Here is a 19856-nt window from a genome sequence, read left to right as displayed (position 1 = left end):
TGCAGCAATTCTCAGACTCTGTCTGAAACTTTGGATGCAGAGAGCAAAGGGTGCAGCTTTATTCCCACTTTTGAGTCCTGGACTCAGTGATATGCCCAGTCTTGCTGCTTGGGATGTGTCCATAAACCTGTAGTTCTTTAATTTGCCAATTTCTTGCAGGCTTTTCTGTGTTGCCATTCTACCTTTCTTTTTTTCTTTTCTTGGGAGATAGGTGAACGTTTTGTCAGCAGTTTTTCATGTTGTGAACTTAAGCTTTTGAATTTTTATCTTGTTTGTTTGTTTATTGCAGCTGGCGCTCAGGATAAAATTGGCTGGGCATTTGGCTTGGGTTTGGAGAGGCTGGCCATGATCCTGTACGATATTCCTGATATCCGACTGTTCTGGAGTGAAGATGAACGCTTCTTGAAGCAGTTTATTGTGCCTCACATTTGCCAAAAAATAAAATTTCAGGTAATGTGTATATGAAAATAATTTTCCATCAGTAAGAAGTGCGGGTAGCCCTAGAGAATATCATACAATAAAAATTCTGTGCCATTAACAAATGAGGTTTTAAAGCAACAGCTTTCCAACTATCATGATTCTCTGATAAACTGCAAAAAAAATGGCTTTCAATGATAATGTTTTTTCAGCCAGATAATGTTCTGAGTTGCTGCTGATACTCAGTGAATATCTCTGTTCTGAGTAATAATTAAGCCTGTATTTAAATTTTAAATCTGTCCAGAATATTGATTGATTTAGGCCTGTGTCTGAATTGGGTATATTCTTGAATTGGGGCTGTAATTCTGTATCATTATAGAAACCTATTTGATGCCAACCCTTCAAATATTGTAATACATTCCCAATAACCCCCTTTTGTTTTCACTCTGTGTTCATTGAAGTCATTGTGAGGTGCGCTGTTTAACATCGGCAAAATGCTTTGTGAACATGCACCAATGTCTTCAGGATGTTGGCTCTTTCCTCCAAGTGGTAGTAGGGGAAGAGTGCAGGTTCAACTTCTGTTTCTTTTGTAACTCCTCTCCTGAGGCTTCACTCGCTTTCAAAGCTGGCAACTTATCTTCCTTCTTGTAGTAGCAAAGTAATCAAGCGTAACTGGATTGAGTGGAAGTGTTACTTCCATAATGTTCTTCTGTATCATCACAGGAAGGCTTAAGTCAGCTGTTATCACCCATCTTTGGGAGAGTTGAGCTGACAGCTGTGTAGATGTCTGATAATGTCTGAAGTACTAAAGCATCAAAATGCTTATTGCTGCTGCCTTTTACCATTTTCCTTGCTTTGTTTGTGAACAACTTGATCATGTTTTTTAACAAATGAAAATATAAAAGGGGAAACCAGCAGTGATAATGCTGAGGCGATATTTGAGCAGTCTCTGCATCAAATCAGTAGCAGCATCCATTTATGAGTTCATAGCAGTTCTGGCACATCTTCTCTGATAGAGTCAGAATGTTGTTTGAGTATATTTTCTTTTTTCTTTTTGCTTTTGTGACGCTGGTGATGGGGCAGTCAGATTGTGGTTGTCACTACAGAAAGAAGGCAGGTTTTGCCATGTTTCTTGAAGGCGAGTCTGTCTGTAAGTTTCCCACATCTTCTGCAGAATGTTGTTCTTTTCAGCGAGGGATGCTCAAGTGTCCTTCATTTCAGCCTGTATCTTTCTGGTTGTCATTGCTCCTGAGGAACGTGGATTGTGGCTTGTTTTACAGATTGCAGTCTGATCTCTGATGGAACTAAAATGAGATTTCTTTCTTTCTTTAAAATTGAGGATCCAAGTCTCAACCTAATATTAATGGTAGATTGGGTATTTGGGAGAAGGCCCAGATTGTCAGGATGACATGATCTGATGTTGAAGATAAGCCAGAGAGAGGACTGAGTGACGGCTTCTTTAAGTTGTGTATCATTTTCATGTTCAGCTTCGGATAAAGTCAGGAGTAGAGAACCGATCTGAAGGTAACAGAGGAGTGGGTTACTATGGTAAACCCAGAGGAAAGAGCAGCGTTTAGGAAGCTGAAGGTGATAGAAATCTTCCTTCCTTCCTTCCTTCCTCCCTTCCTCTCTTCCTCCCTTCCTTCCTTCCTCCCTTCCTTCCTTTTCCACTTGCTGCTGTTTGGTAACATTAGCTGAGCAGCACGTGTTTCTATTTATGTATTTATTTATTACTTTTTTGCTTGTTAACTGCATCATCAACAGGAGAGTGGTGACAAGGTCTTTAAGCATTTCTTTTTGCTCAGCAGGGTTGTTTTCAACTGGCGTTGGTTCAACTTGGAATGAGGAGAGAAGTTCTACATCCCAGAAATCTGATTATTTGATGTTGTAGAGATAGTCATGAAATTGAGCCTTGTTGGTTGAAACACATTTTGAGGTAATAGCATGATTCAGGAGATGTGATGCAGTTCCTTCAAGGAAAAGGAGCTATCAGTTGCAACTGTGTTCTAATTTGGACCATAGAGAAGGATTGGAGTAATGTTACCGGCCAATTAGCTGTTGCTCTATCATATTAATGCGCTGGCAGTTGTCATATCCCAATAAATAGGCTAATGAAAAAGTAGAAGGATTAGGGGATTAAGGAGTGCAGGATAGGGATAGAAAGATAGATTGAGTCTCTTCTTTCTCCATTCTAAAGATAGAATCTGGCTAATGTTTCAGAAAGTGTTTTTTTCCACTGGTGTCAAACATTTCTCGGTACCCTTTTAATTTGTTTCAATTGTTTTTCTTTTCTTTCTTTCTTTCTTTCTTTCTTTCTTTCTTTCTTTCTTTCTTTCTTTCTTTCTTTCTTTCTTTCTTTCTTTCTTTCTTTCTTTTTTTCTTTCTTTCTTTTTTTTTTTTTTTTTTTTTTTTTAAACCCCATAAAAAACCCACAGATGCTCGACTTGGAAGTCCTGTTTTCAGTTTTGGCAGAATAATTCTCCCTAATCCTTTCTTTATAGTTTTTAACTCTGTCTCTCAGTATAAAAGATGACTAGTGTCAAGCTTGATCTTTTGTTGTTGTTGTTGTTGTTTAAAAGAAAGCCTGTATCCACATTTCACCTCGTGTCTTATATCAGGGCTTTCGAACTCAATGCAGAACATACTGGCATTACATTTTTTAGGGTAAGTGACTCTTCAAATGAGGTTATTGTGAAATAATATTCAGTACTACCATTAAATCTTGGGTGATGGGAGTTAATAAGCCAGTTTTTCTTTCTTTCTGTTATTTTTCAGTTATGCTGTAAAATCAAGTTAGCAGGCCTTATGCACCTGACTGCTTTCTAAAGAGACATAATTAATGAATCATATGGTTTATTCATATTTTATTTGAAAGAAAACTTTTAGGCTGTCTTGCAGTGTTGATGTTTAAGAAATCATGATGGATATTAGAGAAGTGTTTGATTTTCTACAGGCAAGGCCATGCAGTATTTTTCAGCCTGACTGAACTGCACCAAGATAGACCAGATGTTTTGAGAGCCTTTCATTACACAGATTGAATCCTACAGTTCTGCAAGGCCCGGGTAAACGTCCATCCGTCATGTGCTTAATTGAGATAGACTTTTCAACCTTCTGATACTCCTCCTATCTCTTCTTACAATCTGATTATCCACCAAAACAAGTATTTTTCTTTCTGCTCATTAAAATGTTCTTCAAATGGATGAAGGCCACAGTGAACAGCAGTAACCTTTAATAACAGCTGGGCTAAATATACTCTTGTTCAAAAGTGGAATTTAATTTGAATATTTTCTTGAGACTTAAAGTATGTTTTCGGCCTTTTAACAGTCTCTTCATGTGTCATCAGTTGCTCAGTTTATGCTTGTAGGCTTCAGTGGGTCAAAAAGCTGCCTAGAAAACTGACAGTGCTTGTACCATTGCGGTCACTCAGCAGAGCAGTGTTAGAGGGCTGCTCCCCACAGATCAGACTGTGGTGTTGATGAGGATTACCTAAACCACTCCAGCTATAATTTGACACAAGTCACAGCAGTGTGGGGGATCAGAGGCTAGTTACTTACCTTCAGTGACTCGTGTAGGGCTGCTGTTCAAATGCTGTTCATCCCTGAGAATGGACAGGGCAGGAAAAACTGAGCACCTGCAAGGTGTAATGTAGTAAAACAATGGTTTGGATCTGATCTAGGATGCTGTGTTATATGTCTGTTCATCAGAGCTCTGAGGAGAGCTGCATATATTTGCTTTTCAGTCCATGCTGAGCCTGCATTCTTACAAGAAAAAGATGTGTCCGTGGGCTGACAACTCTCAGGGAAAGGTTCAAAAATGAAATGACATTTAGGGAAGGAAGGCACTCACAGTTCAGATGAAGTGCAGTGTGCCCAGAGGTGTTGATTAAGACGAATGGACTTCAGGACAGTTCCTGGAACCTCCATCATTGCACTGCCACAGCGAGCAAGCGGCATGTCGTGTCAATTGACTGCTGATGCATTTTCTCCTCACAAAGTCACTTTCATCTGATACTGGCAGTAGTTGCTGCTGCTAGTGTGGTTTTAAATAATTGTTTTGATCACAGGTGAGCCCTGTGGCCAGACTGAGGTCAGACAGAAGTATGTTTATGTTGTTCTAAGGAAAACAGGAGTACAGAAGGTATCTGGACCAGATTCTTAGCTAAAGTGCAGGCCCTCCTGTGTGAGATTATAAGAGTTTCTTTCTCCTTGTTCTCCTTGCTTCTGTGTTGTTTATAATATTCTGCAATAGCCCTAGCACCACCTACTCAGCAGCCCCTTGAGGGGTTGTTCCTTCCTTGTATCTGCTTGCACATGCAGTCTATCTAGAGTCGGTTGTGTTTTATTTTTTTCCCTCCAAAAAACTTAGCTTCTACTTAAAACAATAGACTTTCCAACCAGGATCATTTTGATGGAGCCAGGATAGGCAGAACTCCTAGAACAACTCTGCTCAAAGACCTGAGGGGCCAGTAATCTTTGGCAGTGGAGTAAAGAGAGCTGACAAGCAGCTTGAAGTGACGCCCCATTCACCTCCTGCACAGCTGTAGTCAAAACGGTGTTTGTGGACCTAACCCTAGGAGACTGTCTCTGATTTGAAAAGTGAACAGTCAAAGTTAGCAGAGATGAGAAAAAGGATATATTCATAAAGGTGTTGTGTAAAAAAAGTCATTTGTTATACAGGGAAGGAAAACAAGGTGGGCTTGCCTTTCTCCTGTGCTAAGTAGCAAATGCTGAACCTCACTCACTTCCATTTGCCTTTGCTCAGTGTGCCATAAGGAATTAGACCCCTATTCTAATGACAAAGGATTTATCCAGTAGCCCAGTTTGCGCTGTTTGCTAAACATGAGCACTCATGTTCCCAGTTACACAGTGCAACTTCTTTAGTTTGTTTGTTTCTGTGTACTTCTCTGTTTACTGAGAAAGTCGTCATTCTTCTGCATCTTTCTTGTGCACATACCTGATTGTTGCTGGAGACAGGTAGCTTGTCCTGAAGCTGTAGAAGATGCTGAAAATACAATGCACTTGCAGGTCTAGGGGGAAACTTTTGTAAATTCAACCATCGTAGTCTGTCCTTTATTCTGTGCTTGAAAGGGAGAGCATCTCATGTAAGCCAGTTATTTCCAAAAATTTGATCTTACTACATTCACTGCAAAGAATGCGTCTGTCTGATCCATCATTAATATGCTATTCCCTATAAATTATATTTAGGTTCTTATTCTGTGATTAGCTTTATTTTCCAATAAAAAATAAATAGATTCACTGGGTGCTACATTTTCAGATATTTTTCATCAAGATTAGGTAACTCCATGCTTAAATGGTTATTCATTTATTATGTTTACATTCTAATACTGCATCTGTTAAAGGCAAATGCACAACCATTAGTATGTAAATTCAACTTGGATGTCTGCACAGATGGGGTACGGCCTCAATTGTGATTTATTGTCTAATTAGTTTTACTGTAATTGAAGATATATAAAGTGTGTTTGTGTGTGTGTGCACGTGGAGGTACAACAGACAAGATGACAGTGTAACATAAATATTTTATTGGCCTGACTTTGGGAAGGTTGAATTTTCTTATGAATGACTTATGTAGATCATCTGAAGTGAATGTCAATAAAACCTTTACAGTGCATCTCAGGTTTGCCTGTATACTCTGCAGAACATTGTGAAGCTCTTTTTACATTTTAGGTAGCAAGCAAAAGAAGACAAAAATACCATCTTCGTTGTGGAGGCCCTGTACTGAGCCGTGCGATTGGATTAGAAATTGCTTGATCATCAAGTCCTCTCTCATCAGGGTGTTGTCTCTTGTATCATTTGTAGCTGGTGCTGGTATTGAAGCTCCAGGAACGTGAGCCCTCTGGCCTCAGTCAGGCAAAGTACTGAAGCACATGCTGAGCCTTAAGCTTGCAAGTAGTCCCATTTAAATCAATTGGTTAGTTCCTGTTCTGAAAGTCAAGCATATCCTAAACGATTAAATAATTTCAGGTCAGAGATCTCTTACTTCCTAGGATGTAACCAAGAGTGATCAGTGCCTTGTAGGGCTGAAAGAGAGAAAACTTTCAAAACGGCTGTTACAGGCAGTAAGAGTTTAATGTGCCAGTCAGTCTCCAACCCGTTCTGTTGCTGCAGCTTGGGGGGTTTTCCTTCCCGGGTGCAGAACTTCACACTTGTCCTTGCTGGATTTTGTAAGGTTAGTCTTCGCTTATTCCCCCAGTCTGCCTAGGCCCCTCTGGATGGCAGTCTGGTTACTGAGTTTATCAGCACCCAGTATTTGGTGTCTGCAGATTTTTTGAGCAAACGCTGGATTGCCACCACCAGGTCCCTCATAAAGATGTGAAATAGGACAGGTCCCAGTACAGACACCTGCAATGCTCCACTTATCCTTTACTGAGAAGCCATTAACTCATTAACCGATGTTCTCTGAGTCTAACCATACAACTATGTGTTTTTACAAATTTCTTTGTCCAGCCTTCCAGACAATAATATCCTAACTTGGGCACAATAATTCTTCCCGATACAGTGTCAAAAACCTTTCTAAAATTAAGATAAATGAAATCTACTTTTCTCCCATTATTTACTGGACCAAGAATCTCATCATAGGAAGTATTCAAGTTGGCCAGGCATGATTCAGCTTTGGTAAATCCATGCTGATTGGTCCCAATTACTTATTTTTCCTCTGTTTGTGCAGAAACTGGTTTCAAGAGGACTCTGCAATTTTCCCAGGGACAAAGGTGAGGCTGACCAGCCTTTAGTTCTCTGGATTGTCTCTTCAGACTTTTCTGAAGTCTGGCACAATTCTTATATTTCTCTAGTAGTTGGGGACCTCCCCTGATCTCCGTGACTTTTCAAAGGTAATACAAAGGTGTTTTGGCTGCTAAAAAGTGTGTGATAGTGCTGTGGCCTGAATGCAGAAGCAGCACAAGGGAAAGGCCATGGATCAGTGAGGGAGGTGAACAGCTTGGGTGGAAAAAGGAGCTTCTGCTAACTGGGAGTCTTCCACTTTTTCCTCCTCCAAGAGATCCAAAACCTCAGTCCTGGGTAGAAAGAAGGAAGGAGTCCAGAAATAATTGAAAGAAAAGTCAAGGACTAGAGGAGAAATGACAAAGTAACTTGGATGAACACTTGCAGCTGTGCTCGTTGATTTTTATTTTTATTTTTTGGTAGCTTAGACTCCAGTGGTGGCATCGTAAATGAAAGACAACTGTGCCCTACCCATGAGATCCAAAGGCCACTGAGTCTGTAAATGTGTCCTGTGGATTTCAAACTGGGCTCTTCATATCTTCCCAAACCAAAACCAGGTGTTTGCTATTGTCCTTTGTGCAATTCATGTAAGAATATTCTCACATAAAAGAAGGAGCGTTGCCTTTTTAAAACAACTAATGAAAGAGTGAAGATCACAATTTTTCTGCTTCTCTGTACTCTGTTGAAACATAATGGCAGAAATCCAGTTTCTCAAGTCTTAATGGATAACATCCACAGTGTATCCAGTAAAAGGCTTTAGCACAAACAAAAGAAAAAAATAGTGCCTCAAGAATGCCCATCTCAGGTATCACTGAATTTAGAGCATGTTCTTTGTTGAGAGGATGCTTGGTAAACACTTGGAAAATGTGGTATACCCAGCAGGAATGTTGTCAATACAAGTGAAAGATTCCCAGCAACCGGGAACAGAACACTGGGGACTTTCTTCTGAATTTTATTTTTAAACAAAAAGAAGTGACTGTAGCCTTGACTGTTTTGAGCTGAAGTCCTCCCCAAAACAAATCTTCCAGTATCATGTAAATGAAAAATGGATTTCCAGTTACCAGTGCTGCTGCGATGTACCATTACAGTCTGCAGAATCATTTTGCTGCTGGTAAAAGCCAGCGCAGCCCAGTCAAAGCACACCTGATACTGTTTAAATGATTACTTTGAAAAAAGTGTGATGAGCTTCCAAAAGCATGTGTTACTGTGGTTTGCTCTGATCTCTAAGCCTTGTATATTTGCTGTTTGACTGGTTGAGGCTCTTTAAAACAAACAGCTCACAAATGAGTAATTCTGCTACTGAATATATCAACCAATCTTTATTGCACCCCAGATGATGAAGTGTAATGGTTATACAGAGTGCTTAAATAAGCCACAAAGCAATTTCCAGCAGCGATATATATGCTGAAACCCACATTAAATTAATATTATATTAATTTTATATTAATATATTGAATAAATATAAATAAACCTGGAAATCTAAAATAACATTAGATTTTGGATTGGATATGTGAAACTATGAGAACCAGCTGCTTTTGGTTTCAGCAGGAATCTACGGATGTTCAGTGCTTTCAGTTTTACTGTCTACAAAAGTATATAGGTAATAAGGGGGTTAACCCATACACTTTTGCCAACAGTTTTCAAATATTGGTGTAATTACAGTGTGGTGAATAGAACTCTTGCTAGAAGTAGCCACCTTGACAACACCTACTTGTCTTTGGACCTGACCTGACAAGTAACTCAGTTTCCCTACTCAAAAATTCTGTCTTCCCTGGTGTTTACAGTTGCAATATAGATACCGTGTACCTGCTGCCTCAGCATGTCATCTCCAATACCATCCCAGGACAGAAAGCTCTTCAGGACAGGGGCTGTGGTTTTGTGCTCTTTCTACCTAATGGTACCTTGTCAGTCCTGTAATTATCACAATGTAAGAATCTGCATGCCTACTGCAGGGTTAAATATTATCTTTGTGTGTGTACATTATGTGTTTGATAAAAGAATAAACTCCTGTTTAACATGTGCCCAAGCACTTGCAGTACGTAAGTGTGTGGCTTTAGAGATTCAGAGGTCTGTATTAGTGTGCATACACTACCAAATAAGTGTTTAGAAGAGATAGTGAAGTCAGTAGGAAATGATGTGTTCTATTTATTTTTAGTAATTTTCTGTAAAAGGTTGGGTTTTATCAAAGATTATTTTACTTGATAGCTGTTTTTAACATTTGTGCAAATGTTTTGTGCACAAAAGATGCATCTTGTAAAGAGCTTTTGATAAAATGGTCTCTAAAATCATGCTTAAACCCCTACAGTCATCGTCTGCATCATGATTAGCCATTGCAGCTTAGCTGTAAGTGTCACAAGGAAATGAGGGCTGGGGATAATATGTCTGGTAGCATGTGTGTGTATTCATGAACAACAGCACCTTTCTGAAGTACATGGTATTAATAAAAACCCTGATTTTCAGCTACTACTTCTCTGATCAGAATACAAATTAGGCTACAGAGAACAGCCAAACAACAGAGGCACAGTTGGGAAAACCTGTGTTATTCTTATCATACCTTCCCTCAATTTCTTTCATCTTTATGGATCATAGTGCTGACTACCTAAAACAGAATGTGAAAAGTAACTCATGTTTTGGTGTGTGTATGCTGCAGAGGATTAATCTTGCTTTCACAAATTTTCAAAAATTAAATAATGGGAGAAAATGACCTCCTCTGAGGATTGCTTGCATCCTCCTGCATGTGGATTAAATTCACTTTGTATAACTATCCCCACATATCCCTCTTCTCCTAAATCAGGAATAATGAACCAATTTTCTTGTAAAGCAAGAAGAAAGAAATAGCATTCCTGGACAAGTATCCTGCTCATAGGGGTTTGATTGAGTGTATGCTTATCACTATAACTGTTCTTTACATTTTGTAATTTAATATTTAAACATTTAGTGTACTTCTTGTGCTTTTATGGCTTGGACTGTTCTTTGCTTCTTGGTCTGTTTTGGCGTCTGTCGTTCTCTAAGTGTTACTCTATACCAAGAATGTAGCTTTGGGGATGCTCAAAGTCTGTCTGAAAGGAAAAATGAAAGGCTTTTTTCCCTCTTCTGAGTATTGAGTAAGAAAGTAGAGCCTTTCGTTTCAGTCTCTCTCTAGCTTACCTCTTTTGAGGTTGTCATTTGTATGAATTTAGTACTGAGGATGGCGAAAAAATAAAGTTGACTACTCTGAAGAATAAAGTGCTGGATTTGGCCAAAAGTCATTGGAACCTGAGCTGTGTGTGGCACTGCATTTTCTCCAAGTGAAGAAGGAAATCCATATGTTTCAGAGGCACTGGAAATCATGGAAAATATTTCAAAACTACAGCTCATCTGCTCACATAAATTTCTGTACATAGCAGTTAAGCTCTTTTAATTTCCTAGGGATTGTAGACTTTTTTTTATTATTATTATTTATTTATTATTATTATTATGCTATCTACAGTAGCATTTTCCATACAGTACAGATTAGCTCATAAGACTGAGAAGGGTGGAAGGATGAGGACATTTTCTTCTCATTCTGTGACAGCTGTAGCAATGTCCAGGGCCACATGTGAAGTTGCCTCTGTCAAAGAAGTATGAAACATTATCAATATTGTCTGGAAATCTCTGTGCTTTTTAGGAGGGAAAGAAAAAAATACAGCTTGTTAGGCAGGACAGAAGGACTTTTTCAGGACTCAGATGTGCCTGTGAGATCTGCGATACATACTTATTATGGTACAAGCCACATTCAGGTGTTCTGAAGATTCACCATTCAAACAACAGCTCTCCAGAATTGGAGAATTAATGAGCAGAAAAATAAATACAATCAACAGCACATTAGATGAGATTTCTTGTCTAAGCTGAAATAAAATGTTGGGTGCAATTTGTTTCCATTTTTATGTTACGTATTTGGAAGAAATACATCTTCATATTGCTGCAGTCTCTTTCCAAATGCTTGCATTTTTTATTTTGATATAAATCTTATATGAATTGTTGATGTGTGCAGTATTTTACTACACTGAGCTATTTATCTCAGCATTATTATTAAGCATAATGATAAAAAAACACCACATACAAACAAAACCAACAGAAAGGAGGAAACCAAACTTGTGAGCATGAGAAATGCTCATCTGCACCAATGTCTCCTGCAGGAACTGCAGGTGCTCAGCACTACCAAAGAACAAATTCTTAGTGTCTGCTGAGAAGGTAGGGTTTTGCTGGTTTATACCAGTTTATTGTCTGTTCTTTGCAGCCATGTTCTTAGAAAAATGCACAGTTGGGACACACAGATCTCATTGCCTGTCAGTAGGAGATTTGGGTAGAAAGGACAGACAGAATATGGATAGACTGTGCAGTTTTAGGTGTTGATTATGAGGCTTGGTGTTGCTTCAAAAATGCTGACGCAGCAGCTATCACCAGGTGTCATGATTAAAAAAAAAAAAAGAGGTTTCTTTCAGGACTCACAAAATTTATACATCTCCATCCCATTTTCTTGGCACAGGCTGGGCCTGGGAAGAGATAATATGGTGTACCCATTTTGAAGATTCCATATCCACTGGATTCTTTCCCTATGACACAATCTTGCCCATTTTCTATAGAGGACACCACAACGTGGGTCGTCCCATTTGTTCCTCTTTGTGTCAGAACAATTCTCTGATGGCAACTGCTTAAATGAAAAAGTGATACTGTAAGAAGTTTTATTGGCTTTTAATAGCCTTGTGATGATGATCTGTGTGTGTGAAATGGGAGAATATTAGCACCATGAAACCAGTTTGCTCAGCAGACTGTCAACTGGCAACCAACAGCCTGAGGAAAAAAGCATGACTATGTATTTTTCCACGATAGACCTAGAGCTGCCAAAATAACATGTCAGGCTAATCTCTTCTTCACCCTGGTGTTTTCAAAAGGGGGTTGTAAGAAGCTGAGAAGATGTGAGAATGAGTAGTAGAGCAAAATTACCTTTTGGTGGTTCTTCCTGTGAGTCCTATCTCTTCTTGGGAAAAAGAAGTTATTTTTAACTAGTCAAGGACAGAGCAGTGTTTTCATCACCAGTATTGAGTCATTTGTATTCATCTTTTTGTCTTTTTCATAATCAGATTGCAAGTGGCAATGCATATCCAGACACTCAAGTGCATGGGTACCTGGAAATATTGCCATACTGTGTGCACAGTAGCACTGTGATAACCCTGCTTTTCATAAGAGTAGGTCAATCCTTTTATTTCTTTATGTCTTCCTGCACTTTTTCAGTTCCTTACTGTCATATAAAAATAACCTTTCAGTGTCAATACAAGTGGTTCTTTTGTATGTGGGAAACATAAAAAAAAAGCCATGCATTGTTTTTTTTGTTGTTGTTTTTGTTTTTTGTTGTTGTTTTTTGTTTTTGTTTTTTATAACTATAAGGTCTATCTAAAATATTTATTTGCACTCAGAAAAGTGTATTGCAGCTTTAAACTTGGAGCAGTGTCTGTGACAAATTTAAATGAGCTTGTCTGTAAAACAAAATACTCGTAATTTAAAACAATGTTATATTTAAGAACACAGTCTCTTTCCAGTGGCACCTCGAAGGTGTAATAACTAGCAGTAATTCTGGATGAACTTGTTTAACCTAAAAGCTTTCTACTCACTCACTCTGCCACAGCATCAGTCTTCTTGTGAATTCTTCCTAGCACTTGGAAAAGGTGGAGCAGCTTATCTAACAAGTTTAATTTTTTCATTGGCTGTTACCCATCTTAATTTTTCAGTGTCATATGAGGTATTGACTTTCCTTTTTCAGGCAGACTTCTCTATAATAAGCTGTAACTTTTAGCAAGAAAGGTCATATTTATTCTTGTGCATGTGCACGTGTGTGTGCACTTGTGATTAATCTTTTTCTTTTCAACAGTTCTTCACTAGCATTGGAAAAGGTGACTGACTGAGATGATATGAAGAGCTACCTGGTGATCACTTACATAGGGCATTTAGGCTCTTTTTTGTTTTGCATCTTCAGGGAACCTGTAACATGGCTGAAGAGAGAAACTGTCATCTTCAATGAGCCCCCATGGGGCTTAGCTTAGGTGGGAAGGGGATGGAGCTTGGATGGCCGCCTGCACTGCTCAGCTGAGAGGGATCTGGTCCACAGACCTGGCCATGCATGAAGCCACAGCTCCTGCTGATGAGCTGCAGCTGCTTTCTTCCACATTGAAGGCTGAGACTTAGCTAGAAAGTCAGTCTGTGCCCCATGGCACCTCCCTATTCTTCCTGCATCTGGAACAGCATTTGCTTGTTTTTTTTTTACATTTGACAGCAGTTCAATTTACTGTGTTACTTGATAATGTTGTTTCCTTTCTTGTACTTTCCACAAGGTACTTCCTGTATTTCTGTAATTCCGTGACTGATTTTCCCCAGGGATGAGGGGGGTAAAGGCAAAGAGAGTGTTTTTTCAAGGTGAGGAACAGCAGTAATTTGTAACCCAATGCTGTTTTAATTATGGAGGCTGCTACTGACAAACAAGGGTGTCTTTCTGCAAGACACATGACTTTCTTCAAGGTATTGATCTCTAGAGGGGAGTCTGACGTTCATCCTCCTTTTTTGTCCCCATGAAGGGAAGTGAACTGCAATAGCTGGAGTGGAAACTGGGATAATGTTTGATTTGGGCTGTGGGTTTGGGTTGGCAACTCTAGCCATCTGCAGTATTGGTTGGCAAATGCTTCTTGTGGCAGATTGTAGCTTTCACTCGGGTTCTCTTCTGAAAGTGAAGAACAAGGTCAGAACTGGGGCTCCTAAACACAGTTTGGAAATCAAACATTTCAGTCAATGAGCACAAATCAAAACTTTGGGGAACAAGAAGGAACTAGGTTGGTTAGAAAGTAACAAGAGGGGAAAATGGGGACAGCTATAGGAATGTTTGGACAACACTTCCCCTTTTACTGTCACAGAGCCCCTAGAAGTCCTGATTGCGTGGTACTGTTGCTGTGCCTTTGATGAATTGTGTGTAAGCTGGTGTACACCCAGTTCTGTTCAGTAGCTCAACTTTTTATGCTGTCCCTAATATTTGCTTTAAAATGAAAAACAAATCACTAAAGTAGTAAAAGAAAGGATATTTGGTTTAGTAATACTGTAGTTACCGGAATGCCATGAAAGAAGCAATTTCCTTTAAGACAAAAGACCTGTTATGCTGTTTCTAACCATCCAGCTCAAGTATACTGTCTACTGTGTTGGCAAACAGAAGAGCAAGTATGAAAGCAGTGTGATCCTTCTCTAATTTTACTGATCCAGCTGATAGCAATGAGAGTTGCTGTACCAAAAATGTGGTTGGATCATTCTGTTTAATAGTTACTTAAAGACCTATCTACCCCGAATTTTAGTCCCTTGTTGGTCTTCCTTCCACTCTTCTGTAACAGATCTTCAGTTACACTACGCATGGGGTGGAAAAAAAAAAAAAAAAGTACCCTTCTGTTCATTTGAAACCCAACGCTTCCTTTGTCCTCTCCTCTTTTCTCCTTGCTTCTGTGAGAAATGGTGAATAGTGAATGAATTCATGGTCTGAAGGGGTTTGAGGCACTCAAGGCACTCACATGATCTTCAAACCAAGGACAGAGCATTCTCACCCATGCGTGAAGGAAGCCTCTTCCACTCAGAAAATGGTCCCTATGTATAATAAGAGTGCCTGAAACAGGGAACAGCTGATGTTCCCATGGACACATGGTGTTCCCTGTACCTGTATGTAAGCTTGCAGAGGTGAGCACCTCTGTCAGGGGAGCACTGCTGTCCGAACGGGGCTGATCCCAATGTGTGTGCCCCTGTGCACGGAGAAGCTCGGAGCATCGTTGCAGTCTAATGCTCTTCTGCAGCTCCCCTCAGGAAGACAGAACAGTGCGTCACTCCCAAACTTGTCCTTTTACGGTGTTTTTAAAAGTTTAATTCCTGAACATATCTGCATATCTGCTTACTAGAATTTATAAAAGTTCTCTGTTGAAATTTCTCAATTTTCTCCTTTTGACATGTGTGTGTGCACCCATGTTTATACATAAATATATACATATGTGTGTGGGTGTATACACATATGAATATATAGAACTTACTATACAACTAAGAAAAAAATATATATTTCCATGAAGGAAAGCAGAGAAAACTTATCACAGTGGAACATTGTAACTGCAAATTTTAAGGCATGACAGCCAAGAAATTCAAAATTATGTTTCCTGCAGCAACTCTAATTTGTCTACACTGATCATAAATACAAAAGTGTAAATCTAGCAGCATACACACTAATACAGGATACTTCATTATATGCAAGGGGGCTAAGTTACAGTTGTAAATTTGCAACTTCAAATTTCGTGCCTGTTGCGTGTTTAAATTTCCTGTGATGACACTGAATGTTGTTTCAGCCTGGAATATATTAAGAAAAGTTTAGCTGTTACAAGAATGTAGCTTTCATTTCAATGAGAATATTATATTACATTAAAACACTGTGGAGTTTATGTATGTATTTTTCCAAAACACGGGCAATGCAGGACTGTTAAAGCTTGGCAGCCACGATGCTGCTAAGTCTCATATTTTTCTGACTAGACTGCTGATGGCAGTAAAGCATGGCTGGCTTTTTAATAGTTTGGCTGTTGTGTAGTTGCTAACCCAGTTTTTGGTACTTGTCATTGTTAACCTTGCAATTGTGTCAGAGCTGTCAAAATGCAGCTACAGCTTTTTCCTCTGCCATGTTCGTAGTTCCCTTGTTTGCATCACCCCAGCTGTACCTGGCAGCACCTGAGTGAACAGCCACATCATAAAGCTTCTCCTGTCCCCTCAGCATATTGCACTCATAATTACTGTGTCTGGAAAAATGTATTTTTTTGCTAAGACTAAGTACTTGTGGAAAGCCCTGAGGGCTTTCCTGTTTTCAGAACTCTGGGCTGAAGATGTTCTGTGGCCTTGTGCTGGCTGGTTCACTACCACCACTGATTGTGTGCAGTCTCCAGCCCTTTCCTCAAGAGGTGATGGTTTCCACCTTGATATGCTCTCTCCTGCGCAGCTGTGAGGTGTCTGGGCTCAGGCTAGCTGGCCGTCCTGTGCAGATGAGCAGAGGTGACTCTGCTGGTGACCACACGATTGCTTTTGTCAGGGCATCAAGATTAGAGCCCTGGGGTGGCAATATGCAGAGGCCAAGTATTTCCAGCTGTCTACCAATGCCTCAACATGCTGAAGTTCTTCATCCAGCATGTATTCTACATAAATCACTGGTCAATGCAATTTTCAGCTAGCTGCTGTGTACTGCAATGGTGGAGGAACAGGCCTGTGTTTTTGTAAGCTGCTGCAGAGGCAGTGATCTATAGCACAAAAATCATAGAATCACAGAATGGTTTGGGTTGGAAGGGACCTTAAAGCCCATCCAGCTCCAACCCCCTGCCATGGGCAGGGACACTTCCCACCAGATCAAGTTGCCCACAGCCCCATCCAGCCTGGCCCTGAACACCTCCAGGGATGGGGCATCCAGAGCTTTTCTGGGCAGCCTGTGCCAGTGCCTCAGCACCCTCTGAGTGAAGAATTTATTTTTTATATCTAATCTAAATGTACCCTCTTTTACTTTAAAGCCATTCCCCCTTGTCCTGTTCCTACCCTCCCTGACACAGAGTCCCTCCCCAGCTTTCCTGCAGGCCCCATGTAGGTACAGCAAGGCTGCTGTAAGGTCTCCCCAGAGCCTTCTCTTCTCCAGGATGAACGACCCCAACTCCCTCAGCCTGTCTTCATAGGAGAGGTGCTCCAGCCCCTTGATCATTTTTGTGGCCCTCCTCTGGACTCGCTCTGACAGGTCCATGTCCTTCGTGTTGAAATGGAAAGCAAATGCAACATTAAAGTAGTGTCATGGTGACAAAACTGCGATGTGACCAGAGAAATGGTGCCAAGCTGCCTGTGTGTCAGCAGTTCTGTCTGCCCAGGCTGACCGGTGATGGCAGCAGCATTCTGCTGGTGGGATCAGTTCTACCTTCTCCTGAACCTATTTTGGGTTATGTGGTAATCTTCTAAAAAACAAACACACACACACAAACAAACAACAGCAACAACATAAGGGGGCTGAAAGGGTGGTGGAATGAGAGATGGCAATGCTTCCAGGGATGGGCAGCATGCTGGGAGTTGGGACCAGTGTCCTGTTGGCTTCTCTGAGCGCTTTGCTGAAGAAGTGCTCACAACCAAAGTTGTGAGGAAGAGGTAGTTGGAGGTGGTGGCTGGACATGACAGCTGAGACAAAAATGTAGAAAGAACTCATGATGCTTGAGAGGGGTCTTTAAAATGTCTGTAAATTCATACGAAAACAGTCTTTGGAGCTGATGCTTGCCTTGAACCTGAAAAGCGATTAAAGTTGATAGGCTTTAGACTGCTCTTGTTAAAGGGCAGGGGAGTTCAGAGAGGAGGACAATATTGACAATTGGACTTCTTAGGCCACAGTACGTGTTTTCTGGGGTGTCTTTGTGCAACCTTAGTAACTTCATTCTGACCTGCCATATGGAAATGGTTGTCCTATGCTCTTCACGTTTTAAGTGTGGCTAATAAACAATTACGTAGCTCATGTAGCTCTACAACAAACAGATCAATACATCTGAGAGCTAGGAATTTTATCATTATACTGACTTTAGTGTTGATATAATACTTTCTGCAATAATATTGACTGCAGCCAGGTGGTGAAGGGCATGTGTAATATGGGATCATTGCCTTGCATTGCCTTGTATTGTGTATATATATTGTATTATATTGTATTATAAGGCTCTGATAATGCATAAGTATCTAATAATAAACTAGTTATGCTTACTGCTTTAAGCATTTGTCCTTCCAGTCTACATAACCCTCCTCAACACACACACAAGCATATTCAAGTGTGTGCACACAAAATTAGAATTCTGTATCAAAGTTAGTAACACCTTGCTTTTACTCAATGAAACAGTTTTCCTATAGAGTTGATAATGCAGAAGGAAGGCCAGATCCTGCAGATCACTACATCTCTGAATAAATTTTCTATATTTAATTTGATGACACTGATAGTCTAAGTCAGTATTCAGGCAAGTTTGCAAGATCTGGCCACATTGGGTCCCTGTGTACACCTCATTTAGAGTGGGAAAGAGAGTGCTGTTTTCATGTGCCTGCTGCTTTTGAAATTGATAACTAATACTCACTCACTCTGAATTATGGGTACTCTGCTCCTGTTGAGTTTTAGGCATTACTGATTTACTTGAATATATAATTATTTTTCTTCAGTTTCTTTCTCTCTGTGGGAGTGAAAGAAACCAGGTGCCCAAACTGAGTGGTCATGCTTAGGCTCATGAGCCACATATGTTTGAAAACTAAATACTGTGAAGCTGGGAGTTCAGTGAGTTTTTGATTAGTCCCTACAAGCTTTGAAACGTGCTCAGTAGGTTGCTGAAATACATCAATAGTAAATGTAGTGGTAGTCTGGGGTGAGAATATAGGTGTCTAGTGCAGAATCAAAACTTTATTTACATTAAGATGTGTATCAGGTCATTGACAGAGGAGTATTTCCAGCATTTACAGCTGTGACTTTGATGCAGAAGATGAGATGTTTGTATTTAATACATTAACTTCTGGTATTTCATCAAAAGCTCTTGTATGATGGCTTTATTGTATGAATTTTTTTTGAATTTGATGTACAGGTTGTGAATTCATGTGACAATTTCATTCATTTAACAAGTTGGATAATTCTTTGCAATTTGAAACTTACTTACCGGGTTGGAGAGGGGAGGTATTAATTTTAAAATTGCATTGTATTCCTAATCATATGTTTATTGACTGGTTTACACTGTACAGAACAGGATTTGTGTAAATCAGCATGCTATAAATTCGCCTTTTTAACAGGTTTATTGCTTGAGCAGGTATTCACTTAGGATTTCACTGTTGCATCATAAAACATTCCCAGGGAAGGAATACATTTTTGAGTGAGATGCTATGATCTATGGACCAAGGTTTACACATCATCTGTCAAAAACACATACACAAAACAAGAAAAGCTGTTTTTTGTTTCAGACCCCCAAAACTTTGTGCTAAAGTACTTAAAATTCAAATGCAATACATTAATGGAAGGCAGGAATAAGATATTGCATGACCTAGTTGGCATGAAACAAGAGTATTGCCAGTTTCTTCTCTTTAAAGGGGGAAATGTCTCAGCAAAGGCAAAGTCTGAAACCCATTGACTCCAGGGAAATTTCATCAAAACTGAAAAATTAATCATTGTCGTTTTATTTCTCGTACTTTTTTTTTTTTTTGCAAGTAACAAGATGCACTGTTTTGACCACAAAATCAGGCTGTTCTGTCTGCAGCAAAGATGCTATGCTTTCCCCTGTATATTTAAGAGATTGTTGTGGTATTTGTGGAATTAATAGCTATGCTACTAGCAATACATTTTTTGTATAAAATCTATAAAGATCTGCTGGGAAGTGAACTGATCCTTCTCTTTAAGCCAAAATGTGTCCCTATTTGTAACCTTTCAATATGCAGGCACCTATTTATAAGACTTTCTTAGCATGAAGTTGGACATTACAAATGATTTTAAAAAATGTTATTTAACAACAATATAAAATGCATAGAAATTCTGTACATTCATGTGGTAAAGATTTTTGAATTTGTGAAAAATCAGAAAAAGGCTTTTAAAAAGTGAAATTCTACCCAATGAATAGTTGTATTAAAGTTATCTGTTCCTTTTAAGCAGCTCTGATCCAA

General features: G+C 39.6%; 1 protein-coding gene across 4 annotated transcripts in view; it reads left to right on the top strand.

The window, feature by feature from the left end:
* Positions 1 to 19856, top strand: part of FARS2 (phenylalanyl-tRNA synthetase 2, mitochondrial) — a 265221-nt gene that overhangs the window by 135888 nt on the left and 109477 nt on the right. For all 4 annotated transcript variants that reach the window (XM_035316398.1, XM_035316395.1, XM_035316396.1 and 1 more), the window contains one exon: positions 290 to 450. In XM_035316398.1, the coding sequence (XP_035172289.1) occupies positions 290 to 450 (161 nt within the window). The remainder of the gene's footprint in view (positions 1 to 289; positions 451 to 19856) is intronic.

This window comes from Oxyura jamaicensis, chromosome 2 (assembly GCF_011077185.1).
Source record: "Oxyura jamaicensis isolate SHBP4307 breed ruddy duck chromosome 2, BPBGC_Ojam_1.0, whole genome shotgun sequence".
Taxonomy (NCBI): domain Eukaryota; kingdom Metazoa; phylum Chordata; class Aves; order Anseriformes; family Anatidae; genus Oxyura; species Oxyura jamaicensis.
Note: the sequence above shows the minus strand (reverse complement) of the source record. Positions and strands in the feature narration are given on the sequence as shown.